This window comes from Pogona vitticeps, chromosome 3, assembly GCF_051106095.1.
Source record: "Pogona vitticeps strain Pit_001003342236 chromosome 3, PviZW2.1, whole genome shotgun sequence".
In the NCBI taxonomy this organism is placed as follows: domain Eukaryota; kingdom Metazoa; phylum Chordata; class Lepidosauria; order Squamata; family Agamidae; genus Pogona; species Pogona vitticeps.
The window spans coordinates 186,605,364-186,628,058 of NC_135785.1; the positions used below are offsets into that span (position 1 = coordinate 186,605,364).

The window sequence follows — 22,695 nt, forward strand, 5'->3', positions numbered from 1 at the left end:
CCAGAGACATGAATGTTTGAAACACAGAGAGCACATTGTATTTATGACAAACACATGGCGAAAGAGTGAATATAATCCCTTCTTCAGGCAGGAACAGGCCACTTGCCCTTCAGATGGCTAGTGCCTGGCACGGCTGCCTCTTCTCTCTTTCCATAACCCCCTCCCCACAATGGATGATTCATTCCCTAATTCTTGTTGCCACACCACACCAGAGATTTCTAGCAAACCTCTCAGGCTTTCTTCCGCTGAATCTCTGAAGATGTTAGTGTATAATCAACTCCATGCAGAGCTCAGTGTTATCTTATTCTCTTGGTGTTGTTGCTATCTTCTGGGAAGGAACACACACACAAGGATTTGCCAACAGGAAGTTTGGGGCTGAAGGGGCAACAACAAAGAGACGGGAGGAGGAAATTCCACAGCACTGATACTCAGTGAGTGCACTGTAATCTCAACATGAGAAACAGTCTCTCTGTGGCATTGCGACAAACAATAACTGGTAACCCTAGCCTGCCCTTTTCTTGATGGATGCCTGCCAGGATCGATGAGGCTCGCCAGTCTTAGTTTCCCCCCCCCCAAAGCCTGCCACACCTCCAAGTCTGATGAGTTGCCACTAGAGTCCAGCATAGAGAGCCACACAGGTAAGCGAGTAGGGCGGCTGCTGCTGTTACTACTACTACTACTGCCGAGAGTCGAGATGTTCTTCGACTACTAGGCACCTCCAAAGAAGTCGAGAGGAGATGCGTATTACGGCAGCTGCCAACAAGGCATTTCGTGCAGGGGGAAGTGGTGTGGGGAGAGGGAACGAGACAGAGAGAGGAAGAACCCAGCACTCTCCTCCCCTCCCCCGGAAAAAAAAATGTCAAAGGCGCAGCACGCCCCTCCGATTTCCTGTCATGCAGCGGAGGATGATTTCTGCATCGGCCTGCTCGCTCGCTGGCGGCGCTTACACACAGCGATGTGCGTCGACAGGAAAAGTGGAGCTTCGCCCGAGTGCCAGAAACTGGCTCCCCCTCATCTACCTTCCCTCCACTCCGTCCGCCCTCCGGGCTTCCCTATGCCATTCAGGCAGCCTAGCCCCGCGCGCGCCGCGCCGTGCCGTGCCGTGCCAGGGGGCGACGCGCCACGGAAGGGATCTGGGAAAGCTTTCGCCTGACAGCGCGCGCAAGATGCCGCCTTTGGCCTCCCTGCCTGCTTTCATTCAGAGCCTTCCAGGAGCCGGCCCTCTTCCACCTCCGCACACGCGGCGGTAACAAAAGTCGTCGCAGGCAGAATGAGGGGAGGGAGAGTAAACCCTCCCTGGCAAGGCGAGGCGAGGCAGGAGGGTCCCCGCCACGCACACTGAAAACCTCTTCCCCGCCCGCCCGCCTGCAAAATGAGAGGGAGCGGAAGCAAGCAAGGGACACACCCTTCGCTCGAACCCGCCGAGCCCAAACATTTTCTCGCGCCTCACAAGAATAGGTAGCAACAGTTTCACAAATACGGAAATTAAAGAGAGGGCCTCCCCCATGCGCTTGGAAGGAAACACAGCCCCTTTACCCCGCCTTGGCCCCTTCGGCCTGCCTCTGACGCCCGGGGTCTCCGGCGAGGCTGGGCTCCACGAAGAGCCACGCAACCCAGCTCCCTTCGCCCAGGCTCGGGAGGCAGGAAAGGGGCCGCTCCCGCCAACTGCCCCGCCCGGCGTCTCCACTCACCCATTTATGTCGAGTTGAGGCTCCGCCAGGCAGGCTGAAAGTTTTGAGGCGGTGGCAGGGTTAGAAGGCAGAGCGAAGGACGGGCGGCTTCTCCGCCCCGCGGCACCGGAGGGGCTGCTGGCAGCGTCTCCTGCGCTTCCTCTCGGCTGGCTACTCAGTGCCCATTGCAACGGCGGCGGCACAAATGCCTGTCCTTTCTTGCCCCGAAAGCCCTCCCTTGGTAACCGGGGGGTGGTTTCTTAGATAAAGAGCAGCCGGGAGGAAAACAAAAACAATGCACCTGACGCACCGCGAGGCGGGTGCGGGGGCTGAAGAGACGCGGGGGAAAGGCAGGCGGATTTCACCTGGAGCCGCTAGAAAAGAGGAACGAGTGCCCGTGCCGTGTGAATGCGCAAGCGCGTCGGGGCGGGAACGCGAGCCGAGGGGCGGCGGGAGCGGTTCTCTGCAAGGGAATGGGCTGGCTGAGTGGGAGGGCGGGTGTCGCCCCTCCTTGGGACCCTTCGTGTGCCAAGGTGGCAGACGCGACCGGGGCTACCGCCAAGTGGGGTGCCTTGGCTCAAGAGCGGGGAGGCGCTGCCACCTCCCCGGTCTCTTTTTTTCTACCTCCATTTGCCGCCCGCCTCTCCTCCTACGGGGGGAAGCAGCCTCGGCGCCTGGCTCCACCTTCTGTATCTCGTGGCGGGCTGAGGGGCGTCTGAGCGCGGTCAGGGTCTCTCCTCCTCCCTTGGAAAAGCTGGCCGAGGAAAGAAACGGCCCTGCCGGGGTCCGAGCCAGCCCGTCCTTCGCCTCCTCCCTACAGCTGTGGCTGTCGTTGCTGCCGGCAGCTGCCTCGGCGGCGCAAGTTGGGGGAAGGAGGCAGGCGCCAGGGGAAGCTCGGTGGGGGAGGAAAAGAAAGCAGGCGGGTCGGATCCTCTCCTAGCCGTCCGCCCGGGAAGGAAAATTGGGATAAGCAAGAAGGGGCCGCGCTCTGCTTGCAGACTGGAAGACAGGAGTGACTGGAGGAGGGTGCTGGGAGGGATGAATAAATGAAAGAAAAAGACGGCGGTCTAGCTGGCGGGCGGGGGAGGAGGTGCAAGCCGTGACAGGACGCAGCATGTAAAGGGTAAGAGTTGGGATCATAACCCACGCATGCGAAAGCTCCCGGAGTCTGGAGCCAGCCAACGACCTGGGGCTGCTTTGCAAAGCACTTTCGGCTGCGAACCTCGCCTGAGCGCTCATTCGCGCTTCCCTGTTCCCTCCTGAAGAGCTTCCTTTGCCTCCCTTTGTTGCCCTTTTTATGCCCCGCGCTCTCCCTCCTTGGGAGGAATCTGGCTTCTGGAGAGAGATAATGATCTTCCCACAGGTCCTCAGAACTTAACTGGTCTGCGGCTGCCCCTGCTGGCAGCCACCGCTTTCACCGGCTAAGGAGGGAAGGAGGAGAGAAAATGACCGGTCGCCCTCCGTTCACCTGCCATGAGGAGATGTTTGGGATAAGTGGAACAGGGCTGAGGTGATCCTGCAAAACGGTGGTGCTTTGTAGGATGGGCTAAAGGCATGCTTGCAGGCTACTATTGCAGCTGGAGCATGTGGATGTGCCTTCCAGCAAGAAGTGGGGTGCCTGTCTAGGGAAGTAGCAAACCTTGTAGCGTGAGGGGAAGAATGAAGAGTGGGAACAGAAAACACCCTGTGCCTTGTGGAGCCAGCCAGTTTGCTCTGCTTTGCCGCTTCTTCTGCTCCTCTGCCTCCTTTCTAAGCATCACAATCTTTGACCATTGACTGGTTATGGATTGGTAGAAAGAGCAAGTTCTGCTGCTGGTCACATTATGAAGGGAAAGGGACAGCTCAGTGATAATGACGACAGAGATGGTAAGCAGGGATGCTGTCTTCTGTGGCTTAGGATGAAAATAAGCACACCTTAATATCATAGATTTTTAAGTAGAGCACTGGAGCCAGTCAAGGGAACCTTTTCGGGAAAAGTACAAAGGCTCCCTGTTCCAGTAGGCACCTTTTAAAGTGAGGCTGAAGAGAAGAAACAGGCTGTCAGTTTGTGTCTAATGAACTGTTTCCCTGCAGTCCTGAATGGTACTCCCCCCCCCACTGTCCCACCCATGTTTCTTAAAATGCTAAAGTGTATTTCTGCTTTAGAACTTGTGTGGATTTTCAAAGATAGCTCTGTCCTAAACACATTTGCTTGAGAATAAAGCCCTACAGAGCAGCTCCAGAGCAAACATGATTGGGATCGAGGCAGCTAATGGAACATTTACAGTGGTGCCTCGCTAGACGATGATAATTCGTTCCACTTAAATCGCTGTTTAGCGAAATCATCATATAGCAAAAAGCATTTCCCCATTGGAATACATTGAAACCTGTTTAATGCATTCCAATGGGGAAGAATCGTCGTCTAGCGAAGATCAACCATAGGAAAGCCGCTTTGTGAACCGCCGATCAGCTGTTTAAATAGCTGTCTTGCGAAGCTTAGGTCCCGAAAACACCCGTTTTGCAAGCACGGAGGGAGCTGTCAAAATCGCTGTCTAACGAAAATTGGTTTGCGAAGCGGGGACCATTGTCCAGCGAAATTCCCCCACAGGAATCACTGTTTTGCGAATCACTATAGCAATAGCAAAAAGTCAATGTCTAGCAAAAAAACCTGTCATGTGGGGTAACTGTCTAGCAAGGCACCACTGTACATTTGTTCCTGTCCAATAATTAAACAACAGTTTTATTAATAGAGATAAATCTATAAATGGCAAACAGCTGAAACAATTGTATATGTATGTGTATCTGTGTTATGTGCTGTCAAGTGATCCTAATAGGCCTTTCAAGGTGAGAGATTTAAGGAGTGGTTTTACCAGTTCTATTCCACCTCTCCTGAGTTTTCTTGTACAAGTGGGGATTCAGATTGAGGTCTCCTGAGGCCTAATCCATCACACTATCCACTACACCACTCCAAGTACTGTATCAGTATTAGACATGTTTACTTCTGTGTAAATTTCGCCACAAGAACTGCAGTGGTGGTGTCTGAAATCATTTTTATAGGTCTTGGTTTTCTAATCTCTCTTCTATGTCCTGCAGTTTGTTTATAGAGATCCAGACATAGTGGGGGGTGGGGGAGAGGAGGAGAAGACGTGTGGCTTTCTCACACTCCAAACAGAATGAAGGGATGGAGGGAAAAATAAGTGCGTTTATTGCTGGGGGAGAGGGGAAGATAAATTATGGCATTAGACCAGTTGGGCATGAGTCAGGATACCTCTCTTATGAGGAAATACATAATGAATGAGTTTGGAGAAGGCCAGTGGGTAATATAAGGTTTAAGGGAATACATAAGAGGGCTGATTAAACTTATGTGTGCTGGTGAATCAGACAAAGGAATTTGATTGTGAGAACTCAGTTTAATGAGGGAGGCTTCCGTAAAACATATTTTGAAGACCTAGGATGTGTATGTTTGAGCAGGTAAGAGATTTTGATGTCACTGTGTTTTTCTTAGAAGTCCAGTTGCAATATCACAGTCTCTTACCTGCACAAATCATGGGTTCCACGTGAAGTATTTATTTGAGAGCAGGTAGTTCAGTGAGCTGTGAACTGGCTATGGAACCAGGGATCAGGAATTTAATCCTCCATTGTGTACCTTGTAGGAGAAGAACTCACCTGCATGGCCTTGAGCAAGCTACAGGGACCCCCTAAGTGTCTTCAGAAGAGAGGAATGGAAAACCACTTCAGTACTTAGAAGACTCTGGAATGGGACACCATAACTCAAAATCTACTTGAAGGTGCATAATTATTAAAGAAATGTAGTTTCAGTCACTGTTAATTTAAATCTTTATCCCACTTTTCCTCCATGGATCTCAGTGCAGCTTAACGGGGTTCTTTTCTTGTTCCTTTGCCAATACCAGGAGGTGGGTAAATGTAAAGTGAGCTTCTTGATGAAGTACTGTAGTTTGCTCTCCCAAATGGAGAGGTTGCTTACCTGTAACTGTAGTTCTTTTGAGTGGTCATCTGTGAATTCACACATATGAGTTTTTCTTCATCTGTGCAAAGCTCCTTTGGAACATTCCAGAGCCTAAATATTCTGTTAGATTGATTTCCTGCACTGCACATGCTTCCCCACCTTGTGGTTAATCCTGTTTCCCCCGTCTGCCACTGAAAGAAAAAAGAAACTGGCAGACAGTGTGAATTCACAGATGACCACTTGAAGAACTAGTTACAGGAAGCAACCTGCCCTCCTCCTTCATGATCTCTGTGAATAATGCATATCATTGACAGAGAAATTCACTTACCAGCTGGTGGGATGTCACAGCAACAGAAGAAATCACTGCCCCGCTGAAAGCTGTATCAAGTTTTGCTCTGACATCCAGTCTGTAATGTATGGCAAATGTCAACATCTGTGACCATGTTGCTACTTTGCAAATGTTGCCCAACTGAATGCCTCTTAGAAATTTTGTCTGGCTTCATGTATAATCCATTTTATTATTGGAGATTTCTCCATGCAGTCAGTTTCAGTCTGGTCAGGTCTGAGTAATGAACCCTTTCCTTGCTCTGGTGTGATCAGCAACTGGTAAATGTCTGTGGCCATGAGTCTCAGAGTTGACACAGCCATCAAGGGCCAATCAGTGTTGGATCTTTCTTTATGAAGCTTTAGTAACACTTTCTGTAGCAAGGGAATTGGAGGGAAAATATGAAGGTGGTCTTGTTACCTTTTTTATATTATGCATCTCTGAATGCTTCCCTCAATCTGTCTGCAAGTAGTATTTCTTAAACTTTGTCTTATCTCTGGTTTCAAGCATATACTTCAGCGCGAGCCCCCAAACCACATATTTTCTGGAGTACTGTATATTCAAGTGAATTCTCACTCCTGTGTCTGAGATTTTTGTCTGCTCAGATGATCAGCCATCTGGTTGTCTTGCCTTGCTACATGCATGGACACAGGAAATATCTGGTGTTGAAAATATTATTCTCATGAATGAATGGCTATGTAAAGGAGAGGCATGTGATATGTTCCATCCTGCTTGCTTATGTAGTATAATGTGGTAGTATTGTCTGTGGTTGCTTGTTCTACTTTGCCTCTGATCATTGTCTCAAATGTTCGGAAGACTTTTATCACAACTTAACATTTCTAGTTTGCTTATATGGAGGCATTGTTTGTTCTCTGACCAAAGGGCATGAATTTGTTGCTTCTGACCATGAGCTCCACAACCTGTCAAGCTGGCATCTGTTGTAACTTGGATCTTGGGCCAAGGTTGTTTGAAAGGGCAACCCATAGCCAGATTTGATATATTCATCCATCATAGTTCTACTAGCAAAGAACTAGTAGTTAGTCTACTAGCTCTATGCTTGGAGGGACCCCATTCTCAACTGGGTGTATGAGAATACTGTCACTGTTGATGCCACGAGGCTGAGCAACCTTTGGGTAATGTGTGCCATTACTGAAGGATCGGCTTTGAATCACTCTGAGAGAAGCAGAAGCTTTTCTATCCTGTTTTGGGGCAAGGAGGCCCTTGGAGTTACAGAGTTTGGAACCACTCCGATAAATTGTACATTCTATTCTGGCTCTAGATGCAACTTTTCTACATTAACTCCAAGACCACGCTCCACAAGTAGATGTAAAGTGAAGGCAATAACCCTCTGTGTTTTGCCCTTTGAATCTGCCATAGTCAGCCAGGGAATACAGTTATATCATAAACTCAGAGCTATGCAGCAACTGGCACCGTACATTTTGTGAAGACTCTGGATGCTTTTGATAGATCAAAGGGACTACTTTGAACTCATAAGATTCTGTTGTCTAGGACGAATGGTAGGAAATGGCAATGTTAATATGGAAATAAGCACCCTTGAGATTTATCACAGCAAACCAGTCTCTCTCTCTCTCTTTTTTTTTTTTTTTGAGAAGTGGTAGTATTGTTCTGAATTTCATTGCATCTCTGTAGGAGTTTACATCTGTTAGGTCCAGGATGGGCGTCAGACCTTTCTCCTTCTTGCATACTCTGAAGTGACATGAATAGAATCCATTCTCCAGCAACTCCAAAGGGGAACATTTGAATTGTGTCTTTCTGGAGTTTTTAGAGGACAAAAAGTTAGGTTACCTGCCTGTAACCATGGTTCTTCTAGTGCAGGGGTCAGGGAACTTTTTTACCTCTCCCCCTCCAAAAAAAAAATTATATACGCCGACATTAATCCCCTTGATTTGAAAGGAAGTAAATGATACATTATTTGAATTCAAAATCTTATTGAATCTACACAGGCTGTGTACTGAATTAGCGGGATGCACCAAATTTAATAAAGATATGCACTACTTTTGCTGGAACACATTGCACACCAGCCATGGGGTGGTATAGGGAGTAGTAAGGTGTCCAACGTGCCTAGCAAGTTGCATTACATTTTTGCTAGCTCGCAGAGAATTTAATCATCATCAATGGCTGCCAGAGTGGTGCTAGCAATGACATGCTTGCTAGAGACTTCCGAGTTGGGGTTTTTTCCTACCACTTTAATCATTCTGTGTGTGTCGTGCAAAAAGGAACAAACCAGGCTAAAGGTCATGTCATCCACCTTGGTGCCACAACCCAACATCAACGGACAAGTGTGTTATTTTTTTTTATCATCATTAATAGAAAACTCAAGAGCGGCCAGAGGATTGGAAAAGATCAGTCTACATCCCAATCCCAAAGAAGGGCAGTGCCAAATAATGCTCCAACTACTGTACAATTGCACTCATTTCACACGCTAGCAAGGTTATGCTCAAAATCCTACAAGGTAGGCTTCAGCAGTATGTGGACCGAGAACTCCCAGAAGTACAAGCTGGATTTCGAAGGGGCAGAGGAACTCGAGACCAAATTGCTAACATGCGCTGGATTATGGAGAAAGCCAGAGAGTTCCAGAAAAACATCTACTTCTGCTTCATTGACTATGCAAAAGCCTTTGACTGTGTGGACCACAGCAAACTATGGCAAGTCCTTAAAGAAATGAGAGTACCTGACCACCTTATCTACCTCCTGAGAAATCTATTTGTGAGACAGGAAGCAACAGTTAGAACTGGATATGGAACAAATGATTGGTTCAAAATTGGGAAAGGATGTAGAACAGCCCCGGGCAGTCAATCTACATATTGTCCCACTGCTTATTTAACTTATATGCAGAATACATCATGCGAAAGGCAGGACTGGATGAATCCCAAGCCGGAATTAAGATTGCCGAAAGAAATATCAACAACCTCAGATATGCAGATGATACCACTCTGATGGAAGAAAGTGAGGAGGAATTAAAGAACCTCTTAATGAGGGTGAAAGAGAAGAGTGCAACATAAAAAAAACTAAGCTCATGGCCACTGGTCCCATCACCTCCTGGCAAATAGAAGGGGAAGATATGGAGGCAGTGACAGATTTTACTTTCTTGGGTTCGATGATCACTGCAGATGGTGACAGCAGCCACGAAATTAAAAGACACATACTTCTTGGGAGGAAACCTATTGTGACTTGTCAGAAAGATAAGTAAAGCAAATTAAGTGTGAGCTTTCACTTGTAGCTAAAATAACCAAACAAAGTGTACTGTACTACAGTGGCATCATAAGAAGAAGGTCACTGGAAAAGGCAGCAATGCAGGAAAAAGTGCAATGCAGTAGGAAAATAGGAAGACTGCACATGAGATGGATTGACTCAATAAAGAAACCCTCAGTCTTTTGTTTGGTGCTGCAGTGAAAGTAGGACCAGGAGCAGAAAGACTGGGATTCAGATTTTGGGAATAAACTATGATACTCTTGTCTGCTTTGGGGGCTGAGAAATAGAGAAACGTGAATGCTACACACTTCAGACTTCTGCTGTTCTTCCTCCCTCAATTTTCAACAATTATTTGCCTTAGTTCAGCATGTCCATTTCCTCTCATTACATTTAAACAAGCTTGATGAAGCCACCCTTTCCCTCCCTCAATTCAAGCCTTCTGTCCTTCTTGCCTGTTCCTTTTTTCAGTTTTGAGTCAGTCTCTCTCTCTCATACACACACACGCACGCACGCACACACACACACACACAGCCACTCACCCTTCCTCACTCATTCAATTTCGTACATACATTTAAACAAACTGATGAAGCCACCCCGTCACTCTCTTGCACCTTCCTTCCCTCCTTAACTGGAGCTTTCCCTCTTCCTGCTTGCAGTCACCTCTGGCAGAAGTAGTTATTCACAAGCTGGATTGACTGCTCGGGGCTGTCCTACATCTATAACCAATCAAGCAGCCTTATCTCCGATCTCTAAAAGAACGGAGGATTTACAAGTGCTGCAACCAAGGAAAGAGGGAGAGGTGGCTTCCAGTTTGAGGTTTGGCTGCAGGGGGTGGAAGTAGCGCTCTGCTCATTACCCCCAGGATTTTCATTTTTACCCCATTTGGGGTAATTTACCTCTGTTCCCTGACCACTGTTCTAGTGGTCCTCTGTGAATTCACACAAATGGGTTTATCCTGCGCCTGCACATGATGTTCGGAAAATTCTAGAGCTTAGAAAAAAGAAACAATTTAGTCCCCCCCCCAAGGGTATAGGCTACGCCTCCTCAACCTTCCTTTCAGTTCCCTCATCCACCGTTACTGTATGGAATAGATATCTAATAATGGCATGGTGACGGACAGCGGGGAGGAAGGAAGGGATGTGTGAATTCACAGAGGACCACTAGAAGAACCATGGTTACAGGTAGGTAATCTTTCTTCATAGTGGTCTCTGTGAATGCACACAAATGGGTGATTAGCAAGCAGTACTCACCGGATGGAGGGCCATCACGTTAGCAGAGATGACAAGATAGCCCTTCCAAATGCAGCATCATTCTTAGCCCTGGCATCGAGGCGATAGTGCTTTGCAAACGTCAGGGGGTTGGACCAAGTAGCTGCTTTGCAGATATCTTGTATCTGAACACCTCTGTGTCTAGTGGTCGAAGTGGAGACTGCTTGAGCAGAGTGAGCCTTCAAGCGTTCCCGTATCAGCTGGCCCGCAAGCTGATATGCCAACTGTATCACTTGTACTAGCCACCTTGATATGGTTTATGGAGAGGCAGGGTTACCCTTATTGGGTCCATGATAGCAAAGAAAAAGACGTGGAGAACTTCAAAAGTGCCTTGTCCTGTCAAAGTAGAAGGTAAGAGCTCTCCTAACATCCAAGGTATGGAGCTTACGCTCAAGTTGTGTGGACGGTGAGGGAAACAACGTCGGTAATACAACAGGTTGATTCAGATGGAAATCCGACACCACTTTGGGAAGGAAAGACACATTGAGATATAAAGTGACTTTGTCAGGATGGACCTGTAAGTATGGAGGGTCTGATCTCAATGCTGAGGGTTTGCTGGTGCGTCTAGCGGAGGTTATGGCCACAAGAAAGTCTTAAGAGAAAGTAATTTTTCATTACAAGTTGCCATTGGTTCGAATGGCGGTTTGGTAAGTGCTTCAAGTACCAGTCAAAGTGACCACTGTGGCACAGGTTGTTGCAAGGGCGGACTGATGTTCTTCAAGCCCTTTAGAAACTTCTTGACCGTAGGATGAGGGAAGAGTTTAGTGGAGGTTGGTGAGCAATGATAGATGAAATTTATTAATAGTTGTATGTGCATGTCCGAGATTAAAGAGATGCAGTATGAAGGTAAATACAGTCAAGAGGGAGGCTGGGACTGGGGTGAGTCCCTTGGAATAAGTTATTACTGTATAGGCAAGAGGTGGACAGTTTTCTAGCATGGTCTAGGACCGCATGGAATTGTTGGTTATTCTCCATGCCGTCTGGTGAAGAGACCAGACGTCGGGATGGAAAAGATCCCGTCGTGCTGTGAGAGGAACGACAGTATTGGAAGTAAGTGGAACATCTCCATTATTTCTCTTAGGTGAGCGAACCACAGTTGTCGTGGCCACCAAGGGGCGATTAGAATCGCATCTGTTCAGTGTTGAATGAGTCTGGCTACCGTTTTGAACAGCATTGGTATTGGAGGAAACAGGTGAGTTCTCCAGCCCACAGTATGAGGAATACATCTCCGAGGGACGAGGCGTCCATGCCTGCCCTGGAGCAGTATCTCGGGCACTTGGTGTTGAGGCTGGACGCAAAGAGATCTATGATAGGCCGGCCCCGTCATTGACATATGTCCCGAAAAACCATTTCATTCAGGGACCACTCGTGCATCCACTTGTGGGGAGCCTGCTCAGGCAATCTGCCAGGAAGTTGTCTTGCGATGAAATATGGATCACTTGTGGGAAGATACAGTGGGCATGGCACCATTCCCAGAATTGTATTGTTAGTCGAAGGAGCGGTAAGGATCAAGTCCCCCCTTGTCTGTTTATATAGTGCATAGCAGTGGTATTGTCCGTGACAAGTTGCGCTGCCCTGCCTTCAACATGTGGAAGGAATGCTTGAAAGGCCTTGATGATGGCTAGCATTTCTAGCTGATTTATGTGGAACATTCTTTGTGTTTTTGTCCACAGACCATGAATTTGCAGTCCTTGGCAGTGAGCTCCCCACCCCGAGGGGCTGGCGTCCATCATGACCTGTACAGACAGTTAAGGAGACTGGAAAGGTCTGCCCATGGATAATTTGTGGGCAACTGTTCACCAGAGGAGATTGTCTAGTACACGCGGTGTGATCTGTAGCCTTTTCATAGGGGAGTCTGTAAAGGGGTTGAATTGTCGGAGGAACCAGGACTGGAGGGGCCTGAGTTTGAATCTGGTATTGATGACCACTGATGTTGTGTATGCCATCAGACCTAGTAAGTGTTGGATGTCCAATGCTGTCGCGGCTGTAAGAGACCGAAGGTGTCTTATCGCCGACTGTATTTTTACAATTCTTTGGATGGGAAGAAATGCCCTTGCTTGGGTTGAGTCGAGTCTCGCTCCTATGTAATCGATGATCTTAGACGGTATCAGACGCGATTTTTGTCAATTGATTTGTAAGCCGATCCTGTCTAATGTATCGAGGGTGGTATTGGTGGCTGCGACAGCATCCTGGTAAGATTTCATGACCAACAACCAATCATCAATGTAAGGGAAGATCTTTATCCCCTTGGTACGGAGATATGACACACCGGCGCCATGCATTTGGTGAATGTCCTGGGGGCTGCGGAGAGCCCGAAGGGGAGGGCAGGGAATTGGTAGGTGGTGTGATGAAATTGGAACTGAAGGAATTTTCGATGAGACGGATGAATGGAGACATGGAAATAGGCATCTTTTAAATCGATGGTGACAAACCAAATCCCCTGCGATAAGAGAGGGAGAATGGAATCAAGCGTTAATATATGGAATTTTTTGTATGATATATATTAAGGTCTCTCAGGTCCATGATAGGTCTGATACCACCATCTTTCTTAGGGATCGTGAAGTATCGAGAGAACAACCCCCCTATGCGAGTCAGAGGATGGAACTCTGACTACTGCCCCTTTAGGAACAATATCTCCTGATGTAACTGTGTGGAGAAGGGGGTAGCCGCGATGGAATTTGGCGGATGGGTTAGCAAGAATTCTATTAAATAGCTTTTCTCGACAATGGAAAGAACCCACTTGTCTGTAGTAATTCTGTGTCATTCCGGAAGGAATGATAACAATCTAATTGAATTGTGAAGGTAATTAGGAATATTGCTTACCCCTACGGAGAGGCTTGCAAAAAGGTTGTTTCGGCCCTTGATATTGTTGCTTGGCGAGTGAAGGGTTCTGCTGTGATGATTGATAGGATGGTTCATGTTGTTGCTGCTTACTGTACCAAAAGGGCTGGTACTGAGTAGAAGACTAGTACGGTGTTTTCTTGTACGTTGACTTTTGGTACCTGTACGGTTGGTATGGTACGTATGACTTAGCTGTCTTTCCCATTTTATGGATATTTTCCATAATGTCGTCAGTTTTGGAATTGAAGAGACCTATACCGTCAAAAGGAAGGTCTTCGATTTTGGCTTTGGTATCATCCAAGATGTTAGCAGCCCTAATCCAAGCATATCGTCTGAGGGCTATGGCTGTCAGCATGGATTTGGAAGCAGTTTCAGCGGTATGCTTTGCTGCCACCATTTGCTGTCTGGTGAGGGTGTTAGCCTCCTCATAGGTATTGAGCACCTCAGTTTTTGAAGGATCGGGAAGAGATTGCAATATAGGAAGAATCTTGTTCCACAAGTGCTTCTGGTACGCACCCATCGCCACTTGATAATTTGAGATTTTTATCAGTAAGGGAGCCAGCGCATAAAGTTTTTTACCAAGGGAATCAGTGTTTCTTCCCTCTTTATTAACTGGAGTTATTGTGGCTCTACTGCGGGACTTGCATTGGGTAGCCTCAACAACGATGGAGTTAGGCATAGGATGTTTAGTGAGGAAGTCAGAGTCTGATCTGTGAGTCTTACAGTGATGCTCAATTTTGCGGGGGACTTGGAGAGTCGAAGGAGACTTGTCCCAGGAAGTCTTGACCAGATCGAAAAGCGCTGGTATGAGGCTCTGACTAGGAGGAGAGGACTTGTCCTGCTCCATATCGTGAAAGATTAAGTCCTTTTCTTGTTATGGTATCTGTGCATCAAGGTGCAGAGTTTTTGCCATTCGTATAATGAGCTGAGCATAGGATGTAAAATCCTCCATAGGTACTTGGGAGGAGGTTCCCGCGGTGCCTTCATTGGCAACATCAAGGTCAGTGGAGACTGAGGAACCATCATCATGGAACGACACAGAAGTGAAAGAAGAAGAGTGATGTGGTAGCAGATCTCTCGGTACTGGCTCAGCATCAGATTGGGTAGACTGAGAAAGGTTCTGTATCGTGTCTCTCAGGACCAGAGTATAGTGTAGTAGTTTGTACTGTAGGGTGGCTCCTACTGCGTCTGGCGCGCTTTGGAGGCACAGGAGGAGCCGTGGATGATGGCCTCTTCCGAGAACGAGGGGCTGGGGTGTAGGCAGGTCCCCTTGATGTCTTGGGCGAACTTCCGATGGCGGAGCCGTGGAAGGGTACCAGGATGGATGTGGGCAAGACGATCCACTGTAGTCGCCTGAATATCTGTATCCATGATATGGACAGGGTTGGTACGGAGCAAAGAATGGATGGCCGTATGGTGGTGGGCCCTGTGGGTGATATCGATCCTCGATACGATGAGGTTGGTAAGGAAAGACATGTTTGCATTTCTCCATATGCTTCTTAGGAGCGCACGAAGCAAACTCCTGTTCCAATTGAGTCTCCGTATCTGCCCGCCCTGAAGATTGAGGGCTAAGAGGGGCAATGGCCAAGCTGGAAGTTTCGACAGCCCCAAAATGGCCGGAGCTTGGCGACATGCTCACGATATCTTGAGATGTTTGGGCTGGAAAAATAGCCTGTTCCTCCATGTCCGAAAGACCGACCCCTCTCTCGAGGAATCCTCCTATAGTAGGGAGCTGTGGGAAGAGGCAAAGGGACAGCTATAGATGTTTTCTTTTGCTTCTTAGTCTTTTCCTTGTCTCTTTTTAGCAGGAACAACGGACCGCGACGGAGCCTTGGTAGTGACCGGCTTAGGCGGCTTAATCAAGTCCTTGGGCTTAGCCAGCAAAGGAGCCGAGGTAAGTGACGGTTGCTCAACCAGACTAGGAGCAGATTTAGGAGTCTCCGTGCGTGGAGTCGATGTAGGGAGAACAGCAGCTTCCATAGTAAGAGTCTTTTCATAAAGAAAGGAACGAAGCCACTGGAGCCGAAGTTTAATGGCCTGTTTAGACAGGCTCCTGCACGCTGTGCATGACTGGGTGCGGTGGGATTCCTCCAGACAAAACAAACACTGGTCATGCCTGTCTGTTAAGGGTATTTTTCATGAACAGTGCACTGTTTGAAGCCCTGAGGGGCCATAAAAGAAAAGAAAAAAACAAAAGATAAAAAGGAGAAAATGGAGGGGGAATCCGTTGTGGAACGGGGGGAAAGCGTGAAGGGTGATAGAACGGAGAAAAAATTGTTTGCCAAGTTCTAATGCACCAGATACAGAAAAAATAAAATAGAATCAGGCAAATCGAAAGAATTAGAGAAAAGGAAGCCTAAAAGGGCTATAACTTTCCTTAAAGTTGCTCTACTATTCCAAACGTCCAACTGGAACGGTGGAAAAAGAGGAACTGAAAGGAAGGTTGAGGAGGCGGAACCTATACCCTTGGGGGAGGGAACTAAATTGTTTCTTTTTTCTAAGCTCTAGAATTTTCTGAACGTCCTGCACAGGCACAGGATAAACCCATTTGTGTGCATTCACAGAGACCACTACAAAGAAACATCCGTTTTGTTCTCTAAAATTGAGATGGTGTTGTAGATCTGAAGAGACTTGTAGGTGGAAGGGAAGTAAACAGTTGAGCATGGCTATGGTCAAGACACATTTGCCATGGATGATAGCGTGCCAGGTAGTCAAATGTAGTCCTAAAGGCAGGATGTTATTTTGTGAAGAAAAACTCAAAGGGATGTTGGGCAAAACTAGGTGCATCATCGCTGTGCCGTCGCAGCTGATGTGATTTTTGCCATACTGTACCATCTGTAGCATGTCTTGCAGCATGCATCTCTTGTGTGTGGCAAGGTCAAAAGGGGATGGATTTTGTTCCACAAGAATCTGTGGTATGCTCCCATTGACGCCTGGTAATTTGCTACTTGTATTCCTAATGCCACAGTACAGTACATTCTGCCAATTATATCCATCTTATGTGATCCCTGTTATTGAGAGTTATGTTGCAACACCTCCTTGATCTAGTTTGGGAAGCCGCCATAATTATTGTGTTAAAGTTGTGGATATTTCGGGGGGGGGGGAGTGGCTTCTTTGTTGTAGATCTTGTACAGTTTTTCAATCCTTCTAGAGGTTGTTAGCAGGGAAGATGGTTTAAGACATGACTTTTTAACCAGATCAGAGATGGTAGAATTATATATCACACACTGGATCTGATTGTGATAGAAGTGGTCTTTGTGACTCCAGCTGAAGAGACTTGGCCATCCCGAAACATCATGTCTTAAGTATGATCGAAAATCCTTGGGTAGGAAGGGTGGGTTTGCGTCTCCAACATCTGATTCTGGGGTGGTGTCTAGAATTGAAGGTGAGCCATCTGATTACTCGTTTTCTGAGTCAAAAGGTTGAGAGTTAGAAATGTTACCAATTTGTTTTTCCTCTTTTTCTTTAGGTACTTGAGGGTTTTTTAACAGCTGAAGAAGGAAGAGAGGCCTTGGTAAGTGTTTCTTCAGCTTCTGTGTGGTAATGTCTTTAGTGCATTTGGGCACTGGTTTTGGTGTTGATGCCAGTTTTGAAGATTGTTTGATATCATGAAAATAGTGTGCATCCTTGCTCTTAGGAACTGAAGTACAGTGGTGCCCCGCATAGCGAGGTTAATCCGTTCCGGATTAACCTTCGCTATGCGAAAACATCGCTGTACGGGGCAGGAAAAGCCTATTGGAATGCATTAAACTTAGTTTAAACTTAGCTATTGTTGCCCACTCTGCTGAAGACCTCCAACAACTCATAAATCATTTTAGCAAGGCCTGCCAAGACTTTGGACTAACTATCAGCCTGAAGAAAACACAAGTCATGTGGCAGGGCGTGGACTCACCTCCCTCTATTACTATCTCCATGCAAGAACTGGAGGTTGTTCATGAATTTGTGTACCTTGGCTCAACAATCTCTGACACTCTCTCCCTAGATGTCGAGCTGGATAAACGCATTGGGAAAGCAGCTACCATGTTCTCTAGACTCACAAAGAGAGTATGGCTTAATAAGAAGTTGACGGCATATACCAAAATACATGTCTATAGAGCCTGTGTCCTGAGCACACTCCTATACTGCAGCGAGTCCTGGACCCTTTGTGCACGGCAGGAGAGGAAGCTGAACACCTTCCATATGCGTTGTCTCCGACGCATTTTTGGTATCACCTGGCAGGACAAAGTTCCAAATAGAGTAGTCCTAGAACGAGCTGGAATTTTCAGCATGTATACAATATTGAAACAGCGCCGTCTACGTTGGCTTGGGCACGTCGTGAGAATGGCTGATGGTCGGATTCCAAAAGATCTCCTGTATGGAGAATTAGTGAAGGGAAGCCGTCCCGGAGGGAGACCACAGCTGCGTTACAAGGACATCTGCAAGCGGGATCTGAAGGCCTTAGGAATGGACCTCAACAGATGGGAAACCTTGACGTCTGAGCGTTCAGCCTGGAGGCAGGCGGTGCATCATGGCCTCTCCCAATTTGAAGAGACACTTGTACAGCAGACCGAGGCAAAGAGGCAGTCCCGAAACAAGCAAAACCAGGGAGCTGGACAGGGGACAGATTGGATTTGTCTCCAGTGTGGAAGGGATTGTCACTCTCGAATTGGCCTTCTCAGCCACACAAGACACTGTTCCAAGACCTCCATACAGAGCACGATACCATAGTCTCTCGAGACTGAAGGATGCCTACATGAATGCGTTCCAATAGGCGCCAAAACTTACCCCTCCAGCGATGTTTTCGCTGGTCCGGCGGCCATTTTGGAGCCGCCGAACAGCTGTTCGGCGGCTCCAAAATGGCCACCGGATGACCCGAAATGGCCCCGTCAGTGTTTTCGCGCCCTCCCCTTGCTTACTGAGGTCGCGAAAACGCTGCGGGGGGCTATTTCGGGTTGTCCGCGGCCATTAAATCGTCGGAAAGCAAGTGCGTCGATTGGGGCAGCTCCGTATAGTGATCCCCAAAAAGGGATCGCTATACGGATTCTTCGTTATACGGTGCGCTCATTAAGCGAGGCACCACTGTATTTTAGAGACTGAGCAGTGCCTGTGGGTCCCTTGGTGTCAGTGTTGATTGGATCTTGACAAAAAAGGCAATGCCAAACCTGACAAACATTGTGGTGCAATTGGTATTGAACGTCTGGATGTTGGCTTGACTCTTTGCCTTTCCTTCGGTGTCAAGGATCTTGATCACTGGGAAGCTGCTTCTTTAGGCGGCCTAGGATCTAGAATGGACAACTTTGAAACTGATCTGGATGAGCTACAATTGGTTTGGGTCCTCCACCTACCCCCACCTGTGTCCTATAATGATAGGTGTACTGCACTGACATCAACAAATACATTGGTACACCATGGAGAGGGAGCAAAGGGCTTCTCTCACTGCACCCCTTGGTAATCAAAAAAACGGTTATGGAGGCAGTAGAAATGCCCCTCCAGTCTGTGAAAGCAATGTGGCATGGTGCTGAGATGGTATTACAGTGCATACATGTAGTCTTTGCTGTAGCCTGGGATTGGTGTGCTTTTTATTGCCTTTTTCAGGGCAGAGACCTCCTCTCCAGTACTGTGGAAGCTGTTTCTGAAGAAGAGTGATAGGACTATAGTCAGCCTCAAGCTGTTTCACTTGGTTGTGTATTGCGCGGGCTCCCATGCGCTAGGTAGAGCTTGGCTTCCCATGTCAGGTGGCTCCACTCCAGAGAGCGGCTAAAGGCTAGTGAAGATGTACAGTCTGAGACATGTCCAAGTCCCCCTCCAAAGCTGGTCCCAAACAGACCAGGTCATCCTAATCTTTGCTTTGAGGTGAAGTTGTGGTTAGAATTTGAGTTTCTCTAGACCTCTTAGGTTTAGGCTTTGGTTTTATCTTTTTGGCCTTGTTGTTCTCAGGATCTATGGCCTAATTTCTTTTTGTGTGTGTGTGGAAGGTAATGTTCCTTTGGGTGTCAATGTGGATCTCAACATAGAGGGCCTGCTCTTGATATTGAGGGAATGTGTTTGTTGTGCAAGCTGTATTTTTTTAAAAAGTGGTTCATCCTGAGATCTAGCCAGGAGGGCCTCAGATTGCATTGGTTCCATAAGCATTTGTTGCTTAAGACAGTTTTGCAGATAGCAAGGGTAGAAATCATGGTCATTGTTTGCTTGGAGATGATGTCAACTCTCTGCAGCAATTTCTCCCACAAGTAACAGTTAAGTCAGGATTGATTTTTTTTTAATGGTAACAACTGAATTTCTTGCAGATCTGGCTATTCTGCCTCTGGTGCCTTATATCTGAATGTTTGGGCACATACTTTACATCAAGAAAGGCCTAGGTTTCATACCTGATGTCTTGAGTTAAAAGGGCATTTAATAGAGAGAAGGAAAACCATTGAGTGAGATCCAGAAGCAGAACTGGTAAAGTTACTTTTTAAAATGAGTATAATAACCAGTATCCTGTCTTGTACCTTTTCCTGTACAATGGGAGTGATATCACCAGCCATAGCAAATTGGCACCAATTAAAGGGATTTTTTTAAGAAAGTCAGAGTTTATATGAGTTTGTATCATTTTGCCTGAGTCACATGCACTCTGATATTGACCAAGGAATTCTTCAATTAAGAGCAATCTGCCGTGGCCAGTGGCATCATTCCTGTTGCGCAGATGGGAATTACAGTGGTGCTTCGCATAACGTTTGCTTCGTTTAACGTTTTTTTCGCTTAACGTTTATTTTTTCAGAGTCAGATTGTGCTTCGTATAACGTTTTTCCCTATGGGCGATTTTCACATAGCGATTTTGGGACCATGCTTCGCTTAACGTTTTTGGTTTTAGGTCCCCTGCTTCACTTAACGATGTTCATTTTTTCAATTACAAAAGTGTCTTAACATGCTGGAAAACGGTTTTAAATGCTTGGAATCGTTAGTGCACCTTCTAAAATGTGTGCATACTTAGTTTGGCGTTGATCTGACTTTTCGTTAATTTTTTGTGAATTTTTTTCTCCCCCATAGGAAACAATGGAGCTGTCAGATTTTGACAGCTGTCAAAAGTTGGGGGGAAAAAATTCACCATAAATTAACGAAAAGTCAGATCAAAGCCAAATTAACTTTTGCATCCGTTTTAGAGGGTGCAGAAGCTAATCCAAGCATTTAAAACCATTTTTGACCCTTTTATGACACACTTAAATTTGCAAAAATTGACTTCACAAAGCCATTGAAATGTACTGAGTCGGCTTCAATACATTCCAATGGAGGAAACATTGTATCGTTTAACAATGTTTCCTATGGGTTTTTTCGCTTAAGGATGCCAATCCGTGCCTATTGGAACGGAATAACCGGTTTCCAATGCATTCCTATGGGAAATGGTGTTTCGCATAAAGTTTTTTTCGCATAAGGTTTTTTTTTTGGAACCAATTAAAAACGTTATGCGAGGCACCACTGTATTATCCATGGTTGAGCTGTAGTAAGATATTGATTTAACTTGTATTCTTAAAGGCTACTTTTCACCCTGCTGTCACAGACTAGATGACTCTAGGGAATAGAGATAAATGCCTCACCTAACTGTAAGACACCTTACTTTTTTGAAGCACCTTCTTCACTTCAATTAGTCCTATGTTTATAGGTAGTGAGCATGCCCATAGAGAGTCTGATCCTTGAGCCAAACAAGGCAAGTTATATTTTATAACTTGAAGGTGGGGAAAGAGATTCGGATAAAGAAGCCACAAGTACATTTTTCCCCTTGCATATTTACTAGAGTAATTAAGAACGGTGTAGTTGGTAACAGCTGGAGGGCAGAGGTGCAAGGCCAAAGGATGGCAACCTTCAATATCCCTGTCTTACAGAAGTGCCTGTTGTTTTGGAGTGAAGGAGATCTATGAGTTGCAGAATGCTGAGACTGAAATTAAAGTATTTGTCACAAAGGAGATGTTTTTAATGTGGCCATGCCCTCTAGAGGACAGAAACATGTACAGCACTAGGAAATCAAGGCACGTACACAAGATACCCAACCACAAAATATACTGTTGCTCACAGCAGTCAGAAAATACCACGACATCTGACACAGTTCAAGGAAAGCTACTAAAGAAAAGTTTGGGGTGTGGAGATGCTTATTTCATTCTCAGCATTACCAGCTTATATGGTAGAAGTCCCATCATCGCCAACTGTTCCCAAATGTCACATCTGGATTTCTCAATTAGAAATGAATACTCCTATATTCCCATAAGAAAAATGCTTTCAGTATCCTGGCAACTCTTTCCCAATCCACCTTCTGCTATGAAAGCTAACACTGAAAACTATGTAAAACCTGGTTTGGCTGTTGCATAATTTATGCCTGCAGAAGGGTGATATCATCAGCAGGGTGTGTTTTTTGGTAATTAAGATTTTCCTGCTTATGTCCTGCAGCATTCAGACTCCCATACAACCCTTTAATCCCACGGAAACTGGGGGGTGGGATGGGGTGAAACAAGGAAATTGTTAATTACCAAAATGTCATTGAGTAGCTTCAGGTTTTGGTAACTGATTTTTCCCCCCTTTCATCCTACAGCTTCCACAAGATGAAAGTGATTACACTGGAATAGGAAAAGCTTCAAGACAAAAGTAGGAAATTATAAATTGCCAAAATCTCCCATTGATTACATTCTCACAGCATTAAGTTTCACAAGAGGATCTCTGCCAATAAAGCTCTATTACACAGGTGTGGTCAACATGCATCTCCCAGGTCCCCTATTTTTTTTTTTGAAAAGCTTTTTTAAAAGTTCATCTTTATTCTCCATAGGGATATTTACCATGCTTTGACAGCCTCCATGGCTCAAAACATGTTTTAGAATTTTTCAATTTTTAAGATAAATTCTTTTCGACCACTAGCAGGTACAAGGGGCTTTTTAAGTTAAAGGTCCCTGTTAGTTAAATCCATTTTTTTTTCAGTATACAAAAGCTCATTTCAGGCTTTACAGTACACACACTCCTGCAGTACATAACCACTGCACTAAAATTTTAAAAATAGTAAATATCTAAATTAGTCTCTTTAATCACACTTCACTTTAACCCTCAGTTTGCTAATAAATTAAAAAACAAAACAGCCCTTGTTCCCATTGACCTTGTCTGCTCCAGGCCGAAGGTCCATAAAGCAGCATCTTACCTTCAGCAGTGGCCAGTCATGTGAAAACAGTCCCTTTTGCCTCTAAGCTTCAGATGCACTGAAGACCATGTGTACTTGCGTTAGAGCACTAGAGATTAATCAAAAATCTTTATTAATCTGAGTTTAAATTCTAATTAAATCCCTCTTTCCCATCTGTGTATAGAATACTAGCTTCAATTAAGACTTCCAAGAGCTTTGAAGAATACCGACAGCCTGGTAAAACCTGCCATGGCAGAGGTTGTACATCAGCAGCTATACGTACATCTAAACTCTTTACAGCTTTTGCAAATGAATCTGAA

General features: G+C 46.1%; 1 protein-coding gene and 1 long non-coding RNA gene across 6 annotated transcripts in view; one reads left to right on the forward strand and one right to left on the reverse strand.

Annotated features, from left to right (window-relative positions):
• SH3KBP1 (SH3 domain containing kinase binding protein 1) overlaps positions 1 to 2,313 on the reverse strand; it is a 227,713-nt gene extending 225,400 nt beyond the window's left edge. For 4 of the 5 annotated variants that reach the window (XM_078390439.1, XM_072994312.2, XM_072994311.2 and 1 more), the window contains exon 1: positions 1,692 to 1,832. Coding sequence is in view for 2 of the 5 variants with exons in the window: in XM_072994311.2 (XP_072850412.2) it covers positions 1,692 to 1,695 (4 nt within the window). In the remaining 3 variants the exon portion in view is untranslated. Of the gene's footprint in view, positions 1 to 1,691; positions 1,833 to 2,294 lie in introns of those variants that run through there. The other variant, XM_078390438.1, reaches the window with a different exon arrangement.
• Positions 2,314 to 3,322: 1,009 nt separating this feature from the next.
• On the forward strand, positions 3,323 to 22,549 carry LOC110076719 (uncharacterized). Its single transcript, XR_002300150.3, has 5 exons — positions 3,323 to 3,536; positions 5,303 to 5,437; positions 15,069 to 15,157; positions 16,733 to 16,777; positions 21,803 to 22,549. It is a non-coding gene; the product is annotated as an uncharacterized LOC110076719 (long non-coding RNA).
• Positions 22,550 to 22,695: the final 146 nt, after the last annotated feature.